Source organism: Aquila chrysaetos, chromosome Z (assembly GCF_900496995.4).
Source record: "Aquila chrysaetos chrysaetos chromosome Z, bAquChr1.4, whole genome shotgun sequence".
NCBI lineage: Eukaryota > Metazoa > Chordata > Aves > Accipitriformes > Accipitridae > Aquila > Aquila chrysaetos.
Genome location: NC_044030.1, coordinates 57,657,943 through 57,681,307, shown reverse-complemented (window position 1 = coordinate 57,681,307; position 23,365 = coordinate 57,657,943). Strand labels below are relative to the sequence as shown.

At 42.1% G+C, this 23,365-nt stretch overlaps 1 protein-coding gene across 2 annotated transcripts; it reads left to right on the top strand.

The window, feature by feature from the left end:
* The first annotated feature begins 2,911 nt into the window (after positions 1-2,911).
* KCNV2 (potassium voltage-gated channel modifier subfamily V member 2) lies at positions 2,912-13,776 on the top strand. Of its 2 annotated transcripts, none has more exons than XM_030003261.2 (2): positions 2,912-4,452; positions 9,042-13,776. In XM_030003261.2, the coding sequence occupies exons 1-2, from the start codon at positions 3,139-3,141 to the stop codon at positions 9,315-9,317; spliced, it is 1,590 nt and encodes a 529-aa protein (XP_029859121.1). In that variant the 5' UTR covers positions 2,912-3,138; the 3' UTR covers positions 9,318-13,776. The 2 variants fall into 2 exon arrangements, with proteins under 2 accessions (XP_029859121.1, XP_029859120.1); XM_030003260.2 differs by having other exon boundaries at positions 2,912-4,578.
* The last annotated feature ends 9,589 nt before the right edge of the window (positions 13,777-23,365 follow it).

Genomic DNA, 23,365 nt, shown 5'->3' with positions numbered 1-23,365 from the left:
GCAGCAAGTCTTGAACAAGTTCAGGATTGGCTGGGAGTTTATCATTCCCCCAGTCATAGTCTTCCGACACAGGGCTCCAGGAGTCCAGGGCCCATCATCAGTGTTGAAGACAGAGGCGAAGAAGGCATTACACTTCTCTGCTTTTTCTACATCCCTATTTGTGAGGTGAGCGACCTCATCAAGTAATGGACGAATGTTATCTCTGATTCTCCTTTTGCTGTTAACATATCTAAAAGAGCCCTTTTTGTTGTCCTTCACAGTGCTGGCCAGCTTGAAATCTAATCAAGCTTTGGCCACACAAATTTTCTCCCTACAGTGGTGAACTGCATCTCTGTCATCCTCCCGTGTTGCCTGTCCTTGTTTCCAATGTGCGTACATTTTCCTTTTCTGCCTAAATTCTAGAAGAAGATCCCTGTTCATCCAAGTCAGCCTTCTGGCCCGCCTGCTTGACTTGCAACACTTTGGAATTGCCTGCTCCTGAGCTCTTAAGAGATGGCTCTTAAAAAGTGACCAGTATTCATGGACCTCAATATCTTCAAAAGTAGATTCCCAGGGGACTTTACTAACTAGCTCCTTTAGCAGCCCAAAGTCTGCTCTTCCCCATACAAGGAGATGTTATGCAATTCTTATTAATGACACTCACAAAGATAAGCAGCATACTGAATAAGGTAGATAATGAAAAAAATAAGCAGGGATAAAAGTATTTTCTGGTCACTTCATTTTCTTATCTATCTAGGCTGAGAGTCTAGCAGCTCAGAACAAAGTCTTACTCCAAAGTAAAAAACATAAATAAAGCAATTTTATTTTACCTATTTTGTCAGTTAGAGGCAAGTTTGAACAGAGCATACCAGGTGCTTGAGAGCTACATTCCCAAGAATATCTAGGTCAAAGCAATTCATCTGAGCAGAAGCGAAGCTAGCGATCTTTCTTGCTCTGCTTAGTAGTGATGCCTAAGATCTTAGTCCAGGTGCATGAGGTGTTGGCATCTGACAGTCATGAAGTTCACCCTGTAGAAGCTCCTGCTACTGCAGTATGGTATGAGAAACAATGTCTTGAGTAGTGAGCAATAAGCCCTACTGGATACTTCTCAGAAGTGAGACCAGGGAGACTGACAAAAAGCAAAATGAAATGCTACAGTGGAGGCTGGGAAGAGGAATATGGTTATAGTCTAGCCTGAATCTTGATTAAGAAACATTCAAGAATTTTCAGTGGTAAAATGATGGCACTGCAGACTATTTTTTTTTCTTATGTCTGAATTAGTTTGCTTATGAGAAAGAAACAGCCTTGAAACTGGACATTAATTTGCATTAAGGTTGCTAACAAAGGACTCGCCATGGCATGGTTTAATGTTCAAAGCAAACTGCAAAGCAGATTGGTATCCATAATAAGGCACTGACAATCCCTATTAATAAGGGCCTTGCCTTTTTTTCATCAAGAAAGAGAACGGGCAGTGAAGACAAATTCATGAAACAAAACACTTTCAAGCACAGCTAAATATGAATTGCCAATAATCCAGGCCTTAAACAGTGTGACCTGAAGAAACCTTGAACTATTCAGTGTGATGCACCCATTAGGATGCAGCCTGAGAACAAAAGTATTGCAAAATGCTCAGCTGTGATGTCTTCCTGTTTGTCAAGAGCTAGTAAATACAAAAGCTACAACCAGGGTAGGGAAAAGAGGAAAAAGAAGGGGTGATTCTCACTGCAACAGCAATTGTTTCACATGGGACACCATCAAAACAACAGTATTGGAGTTTGCAGGTGCAAGGCCATGAGATTAATGGCACAAGAGCAGGACATTGAGGACAACAAAGGAAAAATGCTGCTGCAGGGGCTCTGGGATACACTGTCCCAGCAGCTTGTGTGGAAGGGTAGGGAGCTGCGAGTGGAAGGCAGATTACAGGATTGCAGATGGAAGGCCTTCCAGACCAGCAAGGGTGTTACCAAAGCTGCATTTTTCTAGAGCCTTGTCCCTTCCTGCACCAGCCTGGATAGAGCTGGAATAACAAGCTGGTGTTAAGAAGCTGTAACTCGGGGGCTAAGAGCATGCAGAAGGAGCCATCCCTTTACTGTGTGTATCCTCTGCTTTACAGGAGCTCTAGCTCAGTTGAAGTGCTCCCAGTGACAAGGGGAAGTAACCTGGCTCGTTGTTACTGGAGATGCTTGCGCCAGCTCAACCAGAGCTGAGGATGAAACCTCCATCAAAAGAAAGAGAAAGCATCTCTCCTGTCCTGCTAGGTACTTAGTGTGGCTTTACGCTATTAAACATGCCCTGCAAGAGAAACAAGACTGGCTTTATTCTGTTTCTCAGCAGCTCTTTAAGAGTTTGAAGTGAAGTAGCATGCTGAAAAACCCCTTCACACCCCTGCCCTTCACTTCCACTGTGTCCAGAGGAGCACTAGACTTGTGCTCCCAGAGCACAGCCAAAGCTTCAGGCACAGACTGCAACTTTCCTCAGCCCTTAACCAGATGGAGGTATTCTAACTGGGAATAAAAAGGGATGACTTCTATTTGCTCACCTTTGAAAACATTTTAAGAACTACTGTAGTGAATTCCTTCCTATTATCTTCTTATCAATTATTCATTATTTTCATTAAGGAAAACAAAGACATGCTATACTCATGGGGGTGAAAGAAATCTGTAATGTTCTCTCTCTCTCTCTCTCTCTGCCCTCTCTGCCCCTCATACATTTTCATTTTGAGATTATTCTTAATCCGTGTATACTTGAATTAGGAAAATGTATGGGTTTTATTAGCAATAAAACTTTAGGGGTTTTTTTTCCCCTACTGATTTTTCATAGATTTATGGATCCATAATCATTCACGTCACAGCCTGAGGGAGATGAGGCTGGAACAGGATAATAGCCCTTAAATCCCCTTCTCTAAGCACTCAGATCTTCCCTGTCAGCAAGATTAAAACGGTCAGCAGCAGTCTTCATGTGTCTGTATGCCACACAGAGCTTTCACAACTGGAGTGGTGGCTGGCAGGGAGAAAAATGCAGAACTGCTGCTGTGTATGATACTACTGAGATAAAGAGAGAAGAAAACAGGATTGTCAGCCTTTTTAGTCTTGGAAAGGACTGGTGTTAATTCCTTGATTGGGTGAATGTAAAGAAGGGAGAAGAGTAAGGAAAAATAGTATGTTGCAGTTTAACATGCAGCAACAGTTTCCTTTCCTAAAACACAAAAGTAGGGGGAGGGAAGCACCAAATGTCCTCCTGCAGCCCGACAAGGGGAAGGATAACGAAGGCACGCGTGTAGACAAGCAGAGTGGCTTTTCCGCTACGGCTCCATTGAACTCCCAGCCCCTACTGCTCCTGGGACCTGAGGGGAATTACAACTATTATGTGGACGATGAAGATGAGGAAGAGGAAGAGAAAGAACAAGGAAAATGGCTAAGCGGAGACACATTTGAGGGAGAAAACAAGCCCTCGTTATCCATTCCTTGCTCCCCTGCCCTTTCCTCCAGAGCCCGGGCCACGACTTCCACTTCGTCCGTGTTGAACATCAACGTCGGCGGCCAAAGCTACCGCCTCACCTACCAGGCAGTGGCCATCTATCCCAAGACCCGCCTGGGCCGCCTGGCTACCTCCACTGACCGTCGCTGCCAGCTGGGCCTGTGCGATGACTACGCTGCCCAGGTAGATGAGTATTTCTTTGACCGGGACCCGGCCGTCTTCCAGCTGGTGTACAACTTCTACGCCTCAGGGGTGCTGCGTGTGCGGGACGAGCTGTGCCCCCGTAGCTTCCTGGAGGAGCTGAGCTACTGGGGCGTGCGGCTCAAATACACACCTCGCTGTTGCCGCATCTGCTTCGAGGAGCGCCGTGACGAGCTGAGCGAGCAGCTGAAGGTCCAGCGCGAGCTGCGCTCCCAGGCAGAGGCTCAGGAGAATGAGCAGCTCTTCCACCACATGCGCTACTATGGTCCCCAGCGCTGGCGCCTATGGAACCTCATGGAGAAGCCCTTCTCCTCTGTCACCGCCAAGGTGATGGCAGTGGCCTCCAGCTTTTTTGTGCTCATCTCCGTGGTGGCCCTGGCCCTCAACACAGTGGAGGAGATGCAGCAGGTAGACCGGAAGAGCGGGGAGAGCCGGCCCGTCTTGGAGCACATCGAGACCCTGTGCATTGCATTCTTCACACTGGAGTACCTGCTGCGCTTGGTGTCTACCCCAGACCTGCGCCGCTTTGCCAGCAGCGCACTCAATGCGGTAGACCTCATTGCCATCCTGCCCCTCTATCTGCAGCTGCTGCTCGAATGCTTTGCTGATGATGACCAGCCCCGAGGTCGGGGCTCTCAGCACGAGCACGATATCGAGAAGGTGGGACGGGTGGGCAAGGTAGGACAAGTGCTTCGCATCATGCGCCTCATGCGCATCTTCCGCATCCTCAAGCTGGCCCGCCACTCCACAGGACTGCGTGCCTTCGGCTTTACCTTGCGCCAGTGCTACCAACAGGTGGGCTGCCTTTTGCTCTTCATTGCCATGGGCATCTTCGCCTTCTCCGCCATGGTCTACACAGTGGAGCACGATGTCTCCAGTACCAACTTCACCAGCATCCCCCATGCTTGGTGGTGGGCTGCCGTAAGTAAACACATCTCACCTTGCTGGGTAGCCAGAACCCCCCTGTTTCTTCCCCTCCCCTTCCTTGCTAGAGTTGCTGACAGTCTTGGAAACAGCAGGCTCAGATCAGTGAACATCTGCTCGGAATTCTGAGCTTACAGGACATATGCACTCACGCACGCACACACACACACATGCACTTATTCACCTCTGTTGTAGGCTTAAATCAAGGCTTAATCAGGCAGAGAGTGTTGAAATTCCTGTCCAACCAAATGCAGACAGTACTTGCACTTTTAAAGAAGAAGTGAGCAAAGAGACAGGAAAGAAAAGCACATCTCCATTTAATGACATTGTCAGTGTTGCCAAAAAAAAAAAAAAAAAAAGGGGCAAAAATAAAAAGCTTCCATCAGGCTAGCTGGTTGCAGGTGGGCACAGGATTTTCATTGTTGTTCTTTTTGGAGGTCTACTGTGAGCCATCATACAACTGCAAGATGATAAGATATAGTTTATTAACTATAGTCTGGTCACTCTGACTTGGAAAGCCAAAGCTTTCCCAGAGCTCTGGCCATTAAAATTGCATTAAGACCAACAGTTGTTTTACACAAGAGATTGTGTTCTCTTCCTTGGATGACATGTCTAAGGCACATGTCTGCACACACACAAAACATTGATGGTTATTTATACCGTGCCAGACTTGCAGAGGAATAAATACAAAAAGAAGCAGAATGGCTCAAGGGGTTGATAATGGGATAAACTGCCTTCTACATCTAGGTCACTGGTTTGAATCCCACATCAGTCAGTACTGTGAGCTGGTTAATGTCACCTTGAATCTTTTTTTGGAATCTCTGCCAGAAACAGTGTGATTTTAGTCCCACCCCAAGCACTTGGAGTGAGGGTAACTGGCTGAGTTTCAGCTGACAAGCCTCAGAAATGAAGACAGAATGACCTCATTTCTAGAGACTGCCACTGGGTTAGTGCTCTAAGGCATTTGGGCACGTCTCCTTGAGAGGTCTGAACGATCACTGACCTGTACTATACTGTGTTATGTGGAGGGGTGTTTTTTGAGGCAGCATTTTCCAGGCTGCTGGGTTCACATCTTTCAGGGGCATGAAGATTTAGCCAGGAACACAGACCTGTGAAAGTTTAAAGTCCTCCACCTTGCTTAAATGCCTCCTGGCTCTGGCAATGTCCTGGCAGAACTGTTCTGGCATCCCAAACTCAGAATTCACCTCTAAAGGGTTAGGGAAGCAGTTCAACTCCAGACTTAGATTGCAATAACACCCAAGGATGGACGTACATTCACTTATAGAAGGCTAACCAATACTTCTCAAACTATTGTGAGATCAAACTGATAGTTATATCCTTCAAGGTGAGCTATGAAGACAAAAGAAACACTTAGGCATTTATCAAGACTAGCAGACAATGGAGAGGGAACTGCAGGCTCTAAGTAAACGCTTAACAGATAATCTTCATGCACAAGTATGGCAGTTTCACAATTATCATTTTTACAGCAGTGTTTTGGCAGGGAGGTGTGTGGTTTTATCGAGGGCATTGCAGAGGGGGGGAAGATGATCCCTGCCTGTAGCATTTCAGGACTGGAAAACAACAGCTCTGTTACGCTGCAGAAGGTGTGTGTATTTACAGCAGCCTGGGTCAAATCAGAGGGTAGCTAGATGTTGCAGGTGCTGCGAGAAGGCAAAGAGCCTGTACCTTGGCTGTCCAAACTCTAAGGCTTGTTCTAGTCTGTCATCATATACATTTTATTTTGCAGCAGCCAGCGCTGGCCTCCATAATCTGTGTCTATGGTAGGGCCATAAAGGAGCACTTCTGACCCCTGGGCCTAGCTGTGGGGCTGGCTACGTCCCAGTCACTTTCCTGGGGAAGGAAGCCCATGCAAATGGACTGGAAAGGAGTCAGAGGCTCAGTCTCAGGCTGGTTGACCAGCATAGGCACTGGATGCACGGAGCTGCATATGGGGCCCACAGGACAGCAACCCCAACCCATCCAAGGTCACTTCTGGCCAGCAGCCCTGGGAGCCCATGGCCTTCACTTCTGGTTCAGCAGCGGCTGATGAGATGTGGTGGTTTCCCATACATGTTTGTAGTGATTCAGTGTGTGGCAGAAAAACTGGCCCTAAAGACACACATGGACATTTATACATGTACATGCATATGTACATGTGCTGAATATTCTTTAAGCTGGGGCATGGGAAGGAGGGAAAAATCAGTGAATAAAGGAAAGGCTCCTGTAATGTAACCTTCACAGGTCATCTTTAAGTGATATACACAGGTTATGACAAAATTTGTGCTTCATACGTTACTGGAATAAGGACATTAGCCTTATATTTTTCTTTCTGAACATGCAGGATATATGCAAAATCTTTAGGGTTCATTTCTGCAAGCTGGTGACACCATAATCTTTTAGATACTTTCAAGAAACCTATATGAGTACATAAGAAAGGCCTATTTAGCTGAGCAAGTGTCTCCAAAAAAGGAGCTGTAGCATGTATGCTGCAATTCCAAGGCATAAAACTCTTTTTAAAGCCTAGTCATTCTTTAAGAGTGAAAATGAAGATCATTCAAATTTCATTAAAACCCAACAGCATTCATGGTCTTACACACAGGAGGAGAACTATCCCTCCCAAACTGTCACAGGAGATGTAGAAGACTATGCCAGTGGAACAGAAACTTATCACAGGATAATGGTTTTGTCCTGGCTGGTAGAGATAAACATCTTGCCTTCATCTCAGTATTTATTTTTGGAGATATTTATCCTGTATTATCATTCAAATCCAGTGACTTAATTTCCACTAAACCAAGTGACTAATCCATTTTATTCCACAGGAAGCACCAGGTGCATCCTACAAATGTGCTTACCCAGTGCTGTCTCATGTACCCTAATGCTTTCTTCATTTGAAATAACATTTTATTTAGCATGTTAGAGGATGGCAGGCTGCACACCATGACCTTCCAAAGACTTATTTCAGTGCTAAAGCCACAAGGGTATTACAGTGAAAGTCCTACTGCCTGTGGTTTATTTCTGCCAAAGTTCTAGGTTATTGTTTCACAAATACACACAGTGTGTTGGGATACTGTGAAAACAAATTCAATAAAATCCACTGGCTGAAAAAGATCCCTTGCACAGACTAGGAAGTGCCCGATGGCAGAAGTCTGCAAGTTTTACCTGCCAGAGAAAAATAAGTTATATTTACTAAATGTAAAAATTATAAACAATCCAGATGCGTGCCGTGGAAGTACATAAATTCGGAGTTATGTTATGCCGACTGTTTGGGAGTGCATCATTCATTGGTAGCATCCCCATAAGCAAACATCCATGAATTTTTGAAACTAAATTTTCCAAAGAAAGCATTGCAGTACTTGGTAGAGTACCAGGTCCATATAAAACACAGTTCCTTCATATATCCATAGGCTAAAAAGAGAAAATGCTGATGGGTGAGAAGAAAAAATTTGTGAAACTATGCAGACAATGTGATGGCAAAATGTATAGATTCATATAAAGCAGATCTACTAAATACCATCGCTCCCACAAAAAAACCCAAACCAAACCAAAAGAAAACAAAACAAAAAAACCACACCCAAACCAACATTTTAAACAACTCCCAAACCCTTCTTCAAAGGGGAATTCAGCAAAAATTTCCCACCTGTGTACCTGTCACTAAACCAAACAGGAATATTCCCCACTGAAGGCACACATACACCTTACTTCTGGAACCTCTGACATACACCTGAGAAGGAAGATCAAACAATTTAGCACTATAAATATATATGTTGTGAGCATAGACTGTGAGCAAAAACTTCCAGGTAACAGAGAAAGATCTTTGTTTTTAACACAGCACCTTGTAGGTACGTAACCATTAAAGGGGATTTTATCTAGAAACTTCAAAGTCCTGGGTCACTTCTTCCTATAGTGCAAACATTATAAAAATGTATTTCACAATTAGCTGAATCTTTTCCTGTGTTTTTCATTAGTTCCAAAAATATATACGACAAAGATAATACTCAAAATACAACCCACAGAATATGTCCCAAAATACCAGTTTTATAAGCGCATTGGATTTAGAGACAGGGCATCTGTTCCAAGTGACACAATGAGGGAGCAGGGCTGCAGTTATCACTGGGTTTGTGTGGTCAGGGAGCCATCTCTATCCACTCACTGCAGCCGAGCAAACCCACCTTCTGGACAGGCTGGTGTGGAACTTGTTTGGAAATTGCCTCTGCAGACAATCTTTTAAAGACCCTCCTGAATGGTGTCAAACTGCACTACTGTCTGTCTTTACTGCATGAGAGGGATTTTTTTTAATTAGGGATTTTTGCATAAGATGGAAGGTACAGAAAAAAAGGCAGCAGAGAGTATTTCAGATTTATGATGCAAAATGCAAAAACGCTAACTTTAAAATTGTCCCTGAACACATCTGTTTGTATGTTTCTTCTCAGCTAATAAGCTCAATGTTGGTTTGCCTGTAGGTCAGCATCTCTACAGTGGGATACGGAGACATGTGTCCAGAAACACACCTTGGCCGCCTCTTTGCTTTCCTCTGCATTGCGTTTGGAATAATCCTGAATGGCATGCCCATCTCCATTCTCTACAACAAATTCTCAGACTATTACAGCAAGCTGAAAGCCTACGAGTACACGGCTCTCAAGAAAGAAAGGGGGAAGGTAGACTTCACACGGAGAGCCATGAAGAAAATATCTGAATGCTGTGGAGAAGGTGCAACCCACCCTTTGCCACAGCACTGATACAGTTTGTGCTTTGGATATTAGGAGGGAACAGAGAAGACAAAGGAGAAAAAAGAAAGACAGATCAGCCAAGCTAACTGAAGATAAACAGAAAAGGCCAAAAGTAACAAAAGTAGATCTTGAAATCTGTTTTGAAGGGGGTTGTTTTCAAAAGAAAAAAGGCTCAGATTACAACAACAGGGTTTTTTTTGTTTTGTTTTGTTTTGTTTTGGGTGGGGTTTTGGGTTGGTTTTTTTGTTTGTTTTGCTAGGCTGTGAACAGCACTTAAGTGCTCATCAACTATCTGGAATGAGTTTCTTCAGATTAACCATCCAGAAACTCTGAATTAGACCCACAGGAAGATGTAACACCCTGCTACTGATTAGACCCACAATAAAGACCCACCATAATCAAACCAAAGGAAAACAAATTGCTACCATTAAAGGTCAGCCACCTCACTGCTGTCAAGGCAGTCTCAAAAATTAAACAAATAGAATACCCAATATACTGACTGCATTGCTGAAATTGGTTTTGCACCAGCTTTCAAAACCAGGAAAACAGCCTACAGCCATTGCCTGGATATTAGCAGCATCTATACTCCTTAAGCTTTCAGCTTTTGTTTCCACTGTCAGATAGATATGCTTCACTGTTCCAATTTTATTTTTCAAATGCAGCCCTGCAAATGATTCCTGTTTTCATACCTAGGCAAGTAACACACTGCTTTTCATATTTCACCACCACCACCTCCATATTCATCTTTCATTATGCCAAGAACTAGTGAAGAAATCTGGAGTCTGAGTTGGTTTTGAAGACATTTCCAAACCAAAACCTTATTTAGGTACAGGATTAAGAGATAAACTAAATTTATTTTACAGCATTTAATGTATCTACTTACTGAATTGTTACAGTAATAATAGGCCTGTCATGGGACACAAGTGTTAAAGCAGCGTTTAAAAAAATAATCAAATGAAACATGTAATGGATAATACCTCATAAAGACTTTTCATACAAAGGGTCTTATCAGCACTTACCTGTAACAAATTTTAAATATAATTTAAAGTCAAGATACTTTGTCTGGTATATAGAACCATTAAGGACACAATTCTGACACCTTAGCTCACCCCCAGTAGTACCTTACTTCCTAAGATTAATGAGCCTTTTTGCACAGCTGGATGCAATTTCTCATGCATCAGAAACTCACCCCAAAACCTACACAGCGAATAACAATAACAACAATTAAATGGAATCAGTTTCATGTATTAGTTCACAGCATATCAGGAGTATTCTTTTTACATAAGAGCAATCATACCAGTTTAGAAATAGTAACCTGAATAACAGATCTGAAACAATAGTTATTTTATTGATACTCAGATACCAATAGTGTAAAAAAAAAAGGTGACAAAAGAAGCAACAGTAATAGTTACTGATAAGACCCATGGCTGTTACTCAGCAGCACTCTTGCTGCAAAACGGCCTGATGGCAGAGATGCATTTTAAAATTCTTGAACTCTCACATTATGTCTGTGCTGCCCTGCTGAATGCAAATGGCTGCGTTCAAGCCTCAGAGCCGCACTGGAGACAATGGTGTGAAGCTCACTCTTGGGACCACTGAGGGTGAAAAAGTTCATTAATTTTGCCACGTCCATGCAAATTGTGTCAAGCATAGGGACATTTCTCCTTTCAATGGTGAGAAGGTAATTAGTAACCAAGTTACTCTTCTCATTCTCTACCTCCAGACAAACGTATCATAAGCCCATCTGTCATTTTGTTCTTTAGGAATGACAGTCAGCACATTGTGTGCTGATCAGCTCTGTTAAAAGCTAAACCATGTCTTTAAGGCACAGCTGAGCCCTCGGAGTTGAATGTGATAGATGTTTGCTGTTCTGGGCAGCACACAATGCAGCAGGCACAATCCTGGCACTCACTGAGAAGAATAGCTGCTTTACTCTGACTCCAGGGATGGTATGAACTTGCACGGCCCTTCTGCATAGCAACAACAGGACAAGTAGCTTCCTGAAACCACAGGAAGCCTCTTTAAGACCTCCACTGCAGTTCAGTGAGGTGGCAGGTTACAAACATGCAAAACCACAACTGTGCTTTATTTTCAACGTGGAGCTTGGGTTAGATCCATTAAAAGGACTTAAATGTTGGGGATTACCCAACTTTCCAAGATATGGGACACACTAAATTAATTTCCTTGTCTGAAGGAATCACTACTTGCATGTACCATGCAGATGGGATGCAGATGGTCAGCCTTGCATGGTAAGCTTAGCAGCTTCTTGCCACCTAGAGAAATCAAGAGCATGAGCACTCTGCTGAGGCTGGACTTCCTCATAGCCTCAGACTTGACACAAATCACCAGCCTCATTTTCCACCCCACTTGCCTGACCTGCAGGACCCATTCAAGTAAATGTTCTTCAAGACATGTAAGGGAATAGGCTTTCCATGTAAAACATGGGCAGGAGAAAAGAGACTTCTTTTTTAATCAGGAGTCAGAATTTAATGTCCTCAGCTGGTGCTTTCTTATCTGCCCAACAAGATTTTAATGCACAAGTCCCATAGTACTGCTCTAACCATTCAAATATAGCTTGGCGTGGGTCTTTCCCACCCCTCCAGCTGAAGCTGTTGCACTTTGCACCGAGTAAATAATGACCCACCAGGTGACAGTAAAAGAAAGACTGTACCGCTTGGTGTTTGCAACGCTTGGCTGGGTGGAAAGGTGTGGGTCACAGGCCCTGCTTCAATAAAGAGCTATGAAATACCCTGCCCAAGCAGCAAAACCTTCCCACTCACTCACTTACTCTCCTCTGATCCAAGCAATCTTTGGCTGAAGGATTTAGTCTGGAAGGACTCCAGAGTCAGTCCCTGCATGCTCCAACCACATGAAGCCAAACTCATACTTAGAGTACACTACAGGCTAATGGCCATGGGCTAAAACACTTCCCAACAAGGAGACTGATTTCTGTCCTGCCAGGAGAGGACATCGTAACCAGTACCACCACATCCCACCCGGGTGCTCTGAATACCTTGGGGCAACTCAGCTTACCTAGCAGCCGCCTCACTCTCTTCTTTCTCAATGCACTTTGCTCCCTCATCCCTCCACCATCCAGGCCCACCATCTCACTGATGGCAGCTTTGGTACCTTTTTGATTCCTCTATGCACTGACTCAACATGCAAATGTGGCAGTTTGGGGGAGCAGGGTTAGATTCTTGATTAATTCATGACCTAGCTCAATTTAGAGAGCTCTGAGTAATGGTAGAGCTGACACAAGATACATGGTAGAAGTGTGCAGTGTGGAGGACAGACCTCTGGCAACTGCCACACAAAATATTAAGCACAAGACTACACAAAGCTGCTAGCTTGGGGTTTTGTAATACCTCCCCTACTGCATTCAGCAGGTGAATGGGTCCTTAGTGGAATAAGGCATTTTCCAGCAAAACTAGAAGTTAGTGTTTGTTTCTTTCTTTCTTTCTTTCAGTCACTCATAATTTTCTTCTCTGGATTACCTTCTGCAGCTTTCTGTCTTTTGGCTTAACTAATCTTGTTTTAGAGGTGACAAGCATAAGTCCGTGCATTTTAATATGCCTAATGTTGAGGTACCACTATAGCAGCCAGACATTGCCCCAAATGCCCAAAGCTCTGTCAGTACCAGCATTTTCTGTGGATGGCTACTAGCAAGGTCCTCCCACGAGATCCTCTCCCCCTGTGAGAGCCTGTCTGAGGCTCATATCATACAAAGAGGACTTCCAGCCAGCTCAGAGGAAGGGAGGAGTCCATATTCCAATAGAACAAACTTCTGACAACCTGCAGAAGGCTGTGCAAACCTGTATTAGCTGGTTTTTAAATAGGATGCAGCATTTTTGCCATTTTTTGGTTGACACAGTAGTTCCTTCTGAGGACTCTCAGTTAACTTATTCTGCCACTTCGACTAGGACTTTCAGTGGCATCATCACTGTCCCTAGATTACTCAAATGAAACAGTCAAATGGTACCCATAATGACATCCAAAAATTATGCAGGAGAGCCATGATCGTCTTGCTTACTTGAATGCCATAGGGCTTTGACAATCAAAATATTTCAAAATAACCACATCAAGGAAAAATATGCTTAAACACAACAAAGATGGGCAATACTATTAAAGCTAAAGTAGGTAGGGCTTGTTTTAAGAGATGTTAATTTGGCATAGCTAAGGTTTTGGGGAAACAAGGTGGAGGATTCTCAAACCACTGAGAAATTAGAAACCTCTCTGAATGTGTCTGTGCTAAAATCTTCTATTTTAACTAATTGCAGATATTAATTAGCCCCAGAGGGAGAAGGAAAATATGTTCTATCACTATGTTTCACTACAGACTTAGCAAACGTTGTCTCTGGTAGACAAAGAAACAGTCAGTTTATCTGGATGGCCTGACTTCATTTTAGGACAATTAAATGTTGTTTCTTCTATTCATTTTAGGCCTGGGAACTATTGAAAAAAAGGGGGGGGGAAAAAAAAAAAAAAAAAAAAAAAAAAACAAGAAGAAAAGAAAAAAAAGAAAAAAAAATACGGGTGGGGGTGGTAGAAATGTAAATAGTCTGTCCTTACATGAGCCAGGAAAGAATTCCAATTAGAATATGCTTCTGCACAATTCCTTGCCTTAGAAGAACAACACAGCAGCAGCTGTTTGCTTTTCTCATTCAGAAAGATAGCACTTAAAGTGGTAGCTACAGTAAGCCACAGGTTAATAAGCATCTGGTGCTATTCCCAAACTTCTAAGGCAAATAGAAATATTCAGTCTTTACGTATGTATAATTGTAAAGATTTTAAACTAGGTACACTTCAAAGTTTTTGGAGAAAAATAATTACTATCAATAAGCCTAGGAAAGAAAAATTGTCTTCTTGCTTTAAAAATAGCTTCAACTGTTTAGAACATTCTGGTTTTGTTATGTAAAAACATTTGATTCATGCTTATCTGCTATTTATAAAAATTCTTTATTCAGTAGTAGAGAAATTACATGGCATTTGACTGTAATTCAGCTCTTTATCTTGGATTGAAAAAGGGCAAGGTCAGAGGTACTAGCTTTTCATGTACTTAGGTAATTTCATGGAAATATGCTGAGAAAAATTAAAGCATTCTACAGGTAGCTCCTGAGATAGCGATTATCAAGGTTTTTAAATAAAACTTGTCAGAGTCTAATTCTTCTCTGTAAAATGACTCCGTACTGTCATTCTAACTTCTGAAGCAGATTTGCTCCATTTATAGGCAAAAGCATTTCCCCCATATTAATAACCAGATAAACAAGTACCATACTTAAAAGTCAGTCTTTGACTACTGCTAATAACTGTTCTTCAGGCCACCACATACCCATGCAACACTCTTTTCTTTGCCAGTTCTGGCACAGGAAACTGCCTGGAAAGCACTTCTACTACCAGCTGGCAAAGAGATGTCAGAACCTGCTTTGGCTGAAGAGCTAATGTAGCTCTACCTGGCTAAAAGCTGCTAGCACTGTCACTGACAATGTCTGTCTGCAGAGGAACTTTTCAATAACCATGTAAGAACAGCCTTGCTCAGTAGGAGGCTTACACTTCTTTTTTTTTTTTCTTACCAAAAACTACGTACAGAAGCAAAGGCAGGGACTGCAGATGAATGCAACAGCCCACCTGTAACAGAAAGGCTGGGCTCTGAGGTTCAGTCTTGCTGATCGAGCCTGGCATAAGCTGGACCCACACTGACATCAAAGGGGCGTCGTGCTCCTCAAGTCTGCTCCAGCCAATGTTCGAGGGTCGGGCTGGTCGGACTCCCAAATAACTTCACATCCAAATATTTAATTTGGGTAAAAAACCCCAAGAACCCCCCCCCCCCCCCCCCCAACCAATAGGTTCCAGAAATTCGGGAAAATTCATGAAATCACACACAGATTGCAACAGGACGTCCCCCTGCGATGGGGGGGGGGGGGGGGGGGGGGCGTTGCGCTAGGCCCTGTAAGAAAGGGCACGGTGGCTGGGTCTTCTGGTGGAAAGCACAATTCCTTGCATGGAAAATTGTTCGCTGCTGCCGCCCAGAGGTTACAGGCTGCCAGATTCCCCCTTGCCTTAAAAATACTAGTGCCTGCTACCCGCTATGTTAGCTAGCTCTGCTGCGTCTTCATCAGGTACAGTGACCAAAAGCCTGCAGTCCTGTCAGCAAGAGTGTTTACAATAACATAAAATTTAGTTTGTACTGCAAAATCTGTATTATCATCGCTATGGACTAAATGAATCTTCAATCTAATGCTGCGTTAATTACACTGGAGGTTATTTTCCCCATTCCTTTTGCTTCTGAAAGACAGCTCCAATGCCTAAAATGTTCCCCAAAAGTCACTACAAAAAAAGAGGCAGATCCTAGGCAGATCTGGATAATGTCAGGATAAGTTTAATACTCGGTCTGCATATTTCTAGAACAGTTCAAGCAAACAAAAAAACCATCACTTAACACCAGAAGATTAGTTAGGGAACATGAAAGTTCAAGATAAAGTTACCTTAACTGTAGGTTGAATGGATTGTTTTAGATCAACAGGGAGTATTGTACAGGCTTTTGTTGACAGGATTCAACATAAGCAATCAAAACACAGGTCTCAACCAATTGTCATTCCACTTTAAGGCATGGCAGGCTTAAAATAATGCTGATTTTCTGGGTGTATTTTTCCATGCAGTACAATGCATGGTCCTCTAAATCTCCATGCACTGAAGAGAGAACGGTGACATTTTATACACAGATTTGAAATACAAGTTTGATCATGCAGCCCAGCCAATCTAAAAGATCAATTTGATCCCCTGCAAAGGGAAGGTCTGCTCCTGGCTAATGTCACACTTCTCCCTGCCTTACCATGCAACGCTGCTGCTGCTTGTGGTCTGGTCTTCAGGCAAGTTCCCCTTTGCTTAGTGAATCTTATCAGCTCACTAATAGAAATTAATTCACCACCATCACACACAAATCTCTAACTCATTTGTGAACTGAATCAGCTTAGTGAATAGCCTGACAAATGCCAGAGCTACTGTAAGGGGAGGGATGCAGCATCTTCTGTTCAGAGGCAGAAGGAAAAACACTACTGACTCATGTTGCAGCAGGCAAGCTGCTAGATTCAAAATCACATTTATTAGATCAACTGAGGGGAAGAAGAGAGAAAGACACACAAGGTCTTAAGCACAGTGTTCCTGCTTTACCTCTTTCCACAGGCCTCCACTAGTCTCACACAGTTGTAACACAGCTGTTACACTTGAACTGTTCCACTGCAATTCACTTTGGCATTGCTTTACAAAGGCATCTTTCCTTCTGCAACAAGTTCTTTTCCCCCAGTCCCGTCCCCCATGTCCCCCCCCCCTTCAGAAATCTGCAAATACCTGCTTGCTTAATGCTTTAGTTTATTGGTATGGCACAGGAGACCACTTACGTGCCTGCCTTCTCCCTGTGGTTCTCTCTGCATAGACTGTTGCCTTAGCTCTTCATTCAAATTTTACCACAAAATTCACCTTCCAAACAATTCAGATCCCCTCTCTGTGATAAAGCTCACCATTACGGATTCAGATTCACTACATTAGTGCCCTACCCTAAGGCACTTTCCATACCTGCCTGAAAACAAATTTTCATGTACAAATATGATTTCTGTTTATGGTCAATCATATAGAATCCTGAACAAAACAGTGGTCAGTCCAGCACTAACACAACACTTTCCCTTTGCAAAGATAAAATGCTTTGGGCTTCATTCATACCCTTTAGGGTCTATTATTATTATTTCTGTTATTATTAAGAAAACAATCTAAAAGTATGTTTGGTTTGATGAAACTGTTACATTGCTTATTTCATTTTCACTAAAAAAAACTTTACATGGGAAACCACTTAAAAACAACAGCAACAAAAAAAAGCCTCCTAGGTATCATGACCCAGTGCAAGTTACTTGTTAGAAAGCAAGGCCCACACACTGCAGCAATTGCAGTCTGAGCAGCACCACACTGCCTGAGAGCAGACAACGCATGCACAAATTTTCCACCTTAGCGCACCATACCAAGATTAAAGGACAAAGCATGACCAACGGCAGACACTTGAAGTGCACCTGAAGCAGAAGAAAATAGGCAGTTTGAGATGCACTGTTAAGGGCGCTTATTTCATTTGCTCTGTCGGTAACTGTTCATCTCAAGGGCTGGTTCCAACGTAACACCCAAGCAGCAAACTAAAGAGGCAAATACTCAGTGTGAAGCTGAATCATCATCTGCGAAAGGAAAAGTCCTCCAACTTGGGCATGATGCTGTGTAAAATAGGAAATACAACATTATATTTGGCATCTGTCATTGATGAGGACATTTTAAAGGGAAACTGTTAGAGCTGCATGGAGGCTGGTGAGCAGCACTGATTCTGGAAGGCAGACCCCAGTAGCTCCCTCATGCCTGGGCCTTGGTTAACAAAATACCATAAAATTTGACATGTAAAATTGCAAGTTCAACCATTTTTAATTCTTTTGAAGAGAAATCATTCAGGCATTTCTCAAACATGTCTTTAAATCGGTACTGTCTGTTCTTTTCACTGCCCAGTATCAAAAGACTTGGAATTTGAAACAGGCTCTAAACCTTGTCAGATAAACAAAGAAAAAACAGAAAAAAATGCTTAAGTGGAAAAACTGGTAGCACCAATTTGTAAAACAGCCTCTGAAAGCATTGTAAACAGAAGAATGACTTTGACTGCATGAAAACTGGTACTATCACCACACCGTGAAGATGACTTTATAGCAGGTGTTGTGGCACCCAACCTTCGTCTAACCTCTCACTGGGAGCAGAAACTTTAACCAATGCAACATATTGAACCAATTCTCCTACTCCTTTATTACCTTTTTCCACAAAAAACATTTTGCCAGGAATGCTTATCACAGAATCATAGAATGGCTGAGGTTGGAAAGGACCTCTGAAGTTCATCTGGTCCAACCACCCTGCTCAAGCAGGGACACCTAGAGCTAGCTGCCCAGGACCGTGTCCAAATAGCTTTTGAATATCTCCAAGGACTGTGCCAGGACTCAGTCACCCTCACAGTATAAAAGTATTTCCTGATGTTCAGACAGAACCTCCTGTGTTTCTGTTTGTGCCCATTGCTTCTGGGCCTCTCACAGGGCACCACTGCAAAGAGCCTGCCTCCAGCCTCTATGCACCCTCCCTTACACGCATTTGTAAGATCCTCCTGTGCCTTCTCTTCTCCAGGCTGAACTGTCCCAGCTCTGTCAGCCTTTTCTCATAGGACAGATGCTCCAGTCCCTTCATCATCTTCATGACTCTTCATTGAATTCTCTGCAGTATGTCCATGTCTTTCTTGTACTAAGGAACCTAGAACTGGACACAGAGCTCCAGATTTGGCCTCACTGGTGCTGAGTAGAGGGGAAGGATCACCTCCCTTGACAATAAATCAGTACATCTTTAAAATTAAAAGCCCTGGTATTTTTTTTGCCCCACAAGTATATTGTTTGCATCTGTTTTACAGAGAAAAACCTTCTGATGACTTCTTAGTTCATTGCTTCTAGCACCTGTTCATATATGCCTGTATACTCAGAGCTCACGTCGGCTCCCACTCCTATGCTTTTTATGACTGTCCCGCTATTCTAATAAAAGATGTAATCCATGTAGACACACTCTAGTTAGCACAGACTGACAAGCTACAGCAATAACAGGAAGAAGCAGCTGTGGGGAAGACAGGGCAAATTAGAGAATCTTTAAGATTTTTGTATTTTGTCAAGCATAAGTATGCTTGCAAGACACATTCTGATTGAAAGAGCATAAAAATCCAACAATTAAAACCATCTTCCATGACAGCAGATGACAAGATGACTAAACCCACTTCAACTAGTATGGCCCTTCACAAGACTTTAAATACGTGACTATTGCAAGAGAAAATCACAAAGATATACAATGTTAAATTGGGCATATGTAAGGAATTACTGCTGATAACTAAGATTGAATTTACCTGGCATATTTTCCAGCCACCAGTGGCTTTCCTGTCCCTCAGTACAGCTTGTAAATGATACTCTACTCGCTACTTGGGATGCTACAGCAAAGTGGGTTAGGGCCTTTGCATACACTTGAAAGAAAAAAATCACATCAAGGAAAGCTTACACTGCTGAAATTTGCAGTTACAGGGATTGGAGAAAAGGTGGAGAACACAGTACGATAGACTCATTTTTCTTAAATTGCAATCCTTCCCAGTAATGCCTGTTTCTCGTATTAGATGGTTAGTACAATGGTATTTACCATTAACAGATCTTGAAAAAGGTTACATATCCTGAAAATCCAGGGTCTCAAAGCAAGACACAGAAAACAAAACAAGGGGCTTTAAACAACAACAAAAATTGTTAACAGTGAAAGAAAGTGCCACTTACAGAATGGAGCATGTAAGGGGGCAACTTGATACAAGAGATTTAAACCCCAAGCAGAAAACAGGGGAAAAGTGTTGGAAGAATAATATGGTTAAAGTAAATGAACTTGTGTGTTTCCACAAAGCAGCTGAGCAACGCTGTGCACACTAGTGAAGCAAAAGGGATGGGTTTTCATGATGATCTTAAACTTGACAATGCAAACTGTCTAATGGACACTAGGGAATTATTCTAAGAAGTCAGAAGGAAATCTGTCTTGATTAATGCAATGAACACTTACATGAATCTGTTTTAAAGATGTAAGAAATTAAAAAAAAAAACAACTTTTAATATCTAATTAGTACAATTTTTATTTTTTTTAGACATATCACAGGAACAGTGAGAACACTTATGTAGAAACCCTTAAGTAGCAAGTGATGTGCATGCATGGATATGGCCTTGTGTCCATTCTGGTAAGCCTGCAACCCAGCTAGACAAGAAATGGACAGGAATAAGAAAGAAAATCTCACAGTTTATGGGCCACAGTCTGCCTGCAATGTGTATGTTGTCCCAAAACATTCCCCCTTTTTTTCCAGCTACTTCAATCATTCTGCATTTTCTGCAGCCCCCACTTTGTCCTTGGTTCTGCACTCAGAAACAACTCATAGTCACTGTGTACATTTTCTTCTTTTGAAGAAAAGGCAAGCTGGTGGAGAGTCAGTGGAGAAGTGAAACACTGCTTGTTCTTGGTAGATCCTGCTGTCAGCAGCAAAGGGAAAAGCTGGTCCTTTTGTACCTTAAACCAAGAGGTATTAAGTTGCAATAGTGCCTATCTGTATACCCATATTTCCAAGGTAATGGGAAATATACTATTACACACTAATATACACTATTACTGAGGTAATGGGTCCTCTGTCTTCTAAGAACCAAAAATAAAATAATCATCACCACCTTTTCTGTCCTAGACTGTCCTAGCATTCACAATGATTAAACATTGGTAGTTCACCCTCCAACTTCTGCTACATAAAGTGAAAAAGAGAGCTGTTAGCTCTGGATGGCCAAGGGGACAGTCACTTCACGTCTGGACAACTGCTTTAAAATAAGAGCCCCTAATTCCTAGAACAGCCTCTCTTCTGGGCAAGTGGCACAGACACAGACAGTTACTTGCTGCACATGCACTTCTATTGTCTAATTGGCAATAAAAAAAAATACTGCTAGCTATATGAAGATGCTGGCAATAATTTGAGCAGTTTGGGTAATCTAAACTAGGCAGAAGTCCTTGCCAAGTACCTTTCAAACAAAAGAAAAAGGACACATTGAAAAAAATACTTTTGCTTCAGAGTCTTTCAAACAATTTATCTCTCAGCCTTTACACAGTCAGAGAGACCCACAGCAGACTGGGACAGTAATGGCACTGCATCCAACCAACTTCTTAAGTGGGAAAAAGGAGCCCACTCTGTGAAGTACCTTAAGCCACTGAAACAGTCTTTAGTAACCCCCATAACCTCATTGTCCTCTCCATCCATTAGGCTATTTCAGAATTTGGTTTCAGCTTACATTAAAGACATACCTTGACAGTAAAATATATGTCCTGGTAGGAAAATAGTGACATCTTTAGCATAACCTTAACTGATGTCTACTTAATCAAGAGTGGCATTTCTCAAATTGTGGTAAGGAAAATTAGTAGTCAGTCACTCCAAATTACTACATATAATTCAAAGGAAATCATATACACAGTCTCAAAAATGCAATTAAACTGCCTGGTAGACATTTATTTAAAGCAACTGGAATTAAAGCACACAATCAAAGCGTCAAATCAGATTCATGTAAGCAGACACTCTTACACAGCTTTTTGCTATTCAGTTTATTAACATCTATCTTTAGCTATGACTTACTTTCACTGCCCCCTTCAATTCTCTTGATTGCAAATGCCTGTGCCAGATTCTAAGCATTAGTTTATTCCCTTCAATAACCTGAAAATTTAGAAGGGCCGTATCAGATTATTTTTTTTTCCACTGTTTTACTCTACCACTAACTATTCAGTCACAAATCTATTGCGTATTTTATTCAGGTTGGGGTTTTTGGCAGTAACTGAGACTTCTTTAGGAACAGTTCACTACAGTTTAAATTCATTATCTGTTGCTAATTAAAATAATCAGGTTTATTGTCACAAAAGAAAATCCTGTTACAGAAACTAATGAGCTGCAACCTTCAGTAACTGAGAGGATGTGTTTACAAGCGTGAACACTCAGTGCCAGTGCCAACCAGGTCTCATTGGGATTAACCTTTAAGTATTTACTACTACTCATAAGCTTAGGTGGAATTAGAGGGAAGCACAGTCAGCAAAGTATCAGTGAATCAACAGATGCAAACAGAAACAATGTTAGAAACACTTCTCCTAACTATAACGTTCATGTACTGCTTAAATTAACCTAAGTAAACTAGGAATTATAATTGGCTTTATGATTTTTGTAAAAAATTGCCTATTCAGGTATCTTGTCATTTTTTTACACTAAAAAGTATTCCCCCTAGACAGGACCAGTAAGAAGCAAGAGATTACTTAAGATGAAACAATGTATTTCATTGCTTTGGATAAACTATTTATACATAAACATACACGTTTAGAAAATGTACTTAACAATTCCAGCACCTGTATGCATACAGGTGCCCCCTACAGAACCAGAGTATTTTACCTCATGCTAAGCATGTAACCCCGAGTCTTAAACCGGGTAATCTCATTTTCATGGGTGCTGAGCACTGCAATTCCCGACTGTAGTAGCTGCGGATCATCATGACTTCTGACAATAAACTAAGTAATTTATGAGACTGATCTGAAGTATGTACAATATGGAAACTTAAGCCAGTTTACTTAACCACTGGCAACTTCCAGTTGGTTGCATTGTACTTTACAATAAGGAAGCTGTATCTTAGGAGAAATAATGGCTAGCTATCTGCTATTAAAAATGGAGCCACATCCTATCAGGCTAAGCAACAGTAAAGAGTGTCTCCTACAGCTAGAGATTCAATTAATTTGGTCCTCTGTTTGGATCAGCCTATCAGTATGGCATTAACCACCACCAGGGTGTTGTATGAAAGCCTTATCAAGACAGTTTTGTTTGGTTTTTTTCTTTGCTTAAAATGAGAAAATAAAATATTGGCTTGATTTTTCTAGATCAAAATAGGTTACAGTAGAAATCAATAGGACACTTATTTGATACCATGCAGAAGTAAATTAATCCCTCCCCTATTACAAGGAAGACACCAAAAAAACCCCCAATCCCTCTGGTTTATTAGGGCTTAAAAGTCTGTACGTTTCAGAAGACTTAAGAAAAACAAAATCAAACTGTGGTCCTTTGAAATAGTCAGCTTCTCCTTCAGGACCTTCTTTGAAAAAAGTCAGAGACACTATTTTCATTCTATTCTTGTTAGTTCCTGAAGGATGACAGCCTCCATCACTCCTTCACATGGTAAGAATAGGACTTGAGTTGTTCCTCTGCTTTGTTTTTTGAGGAAAACCAGGAAGGAAGGGGATTAAGAACAAGTGTATTTGCCCAGTACACAATATCTCCAGAACAGATGCTTCTGTTTCTGTGGTAACTATGACAGCATACACGCAAATTTTAACAAGACTCAAGTCTTGTGCAAGTTATCAGGAAAGATTTAACTTCTTGATTACATGTTCAGAAGTTTCCACTAGCTCTTAAATCTTCTTGAGATTTCAATCTCTGA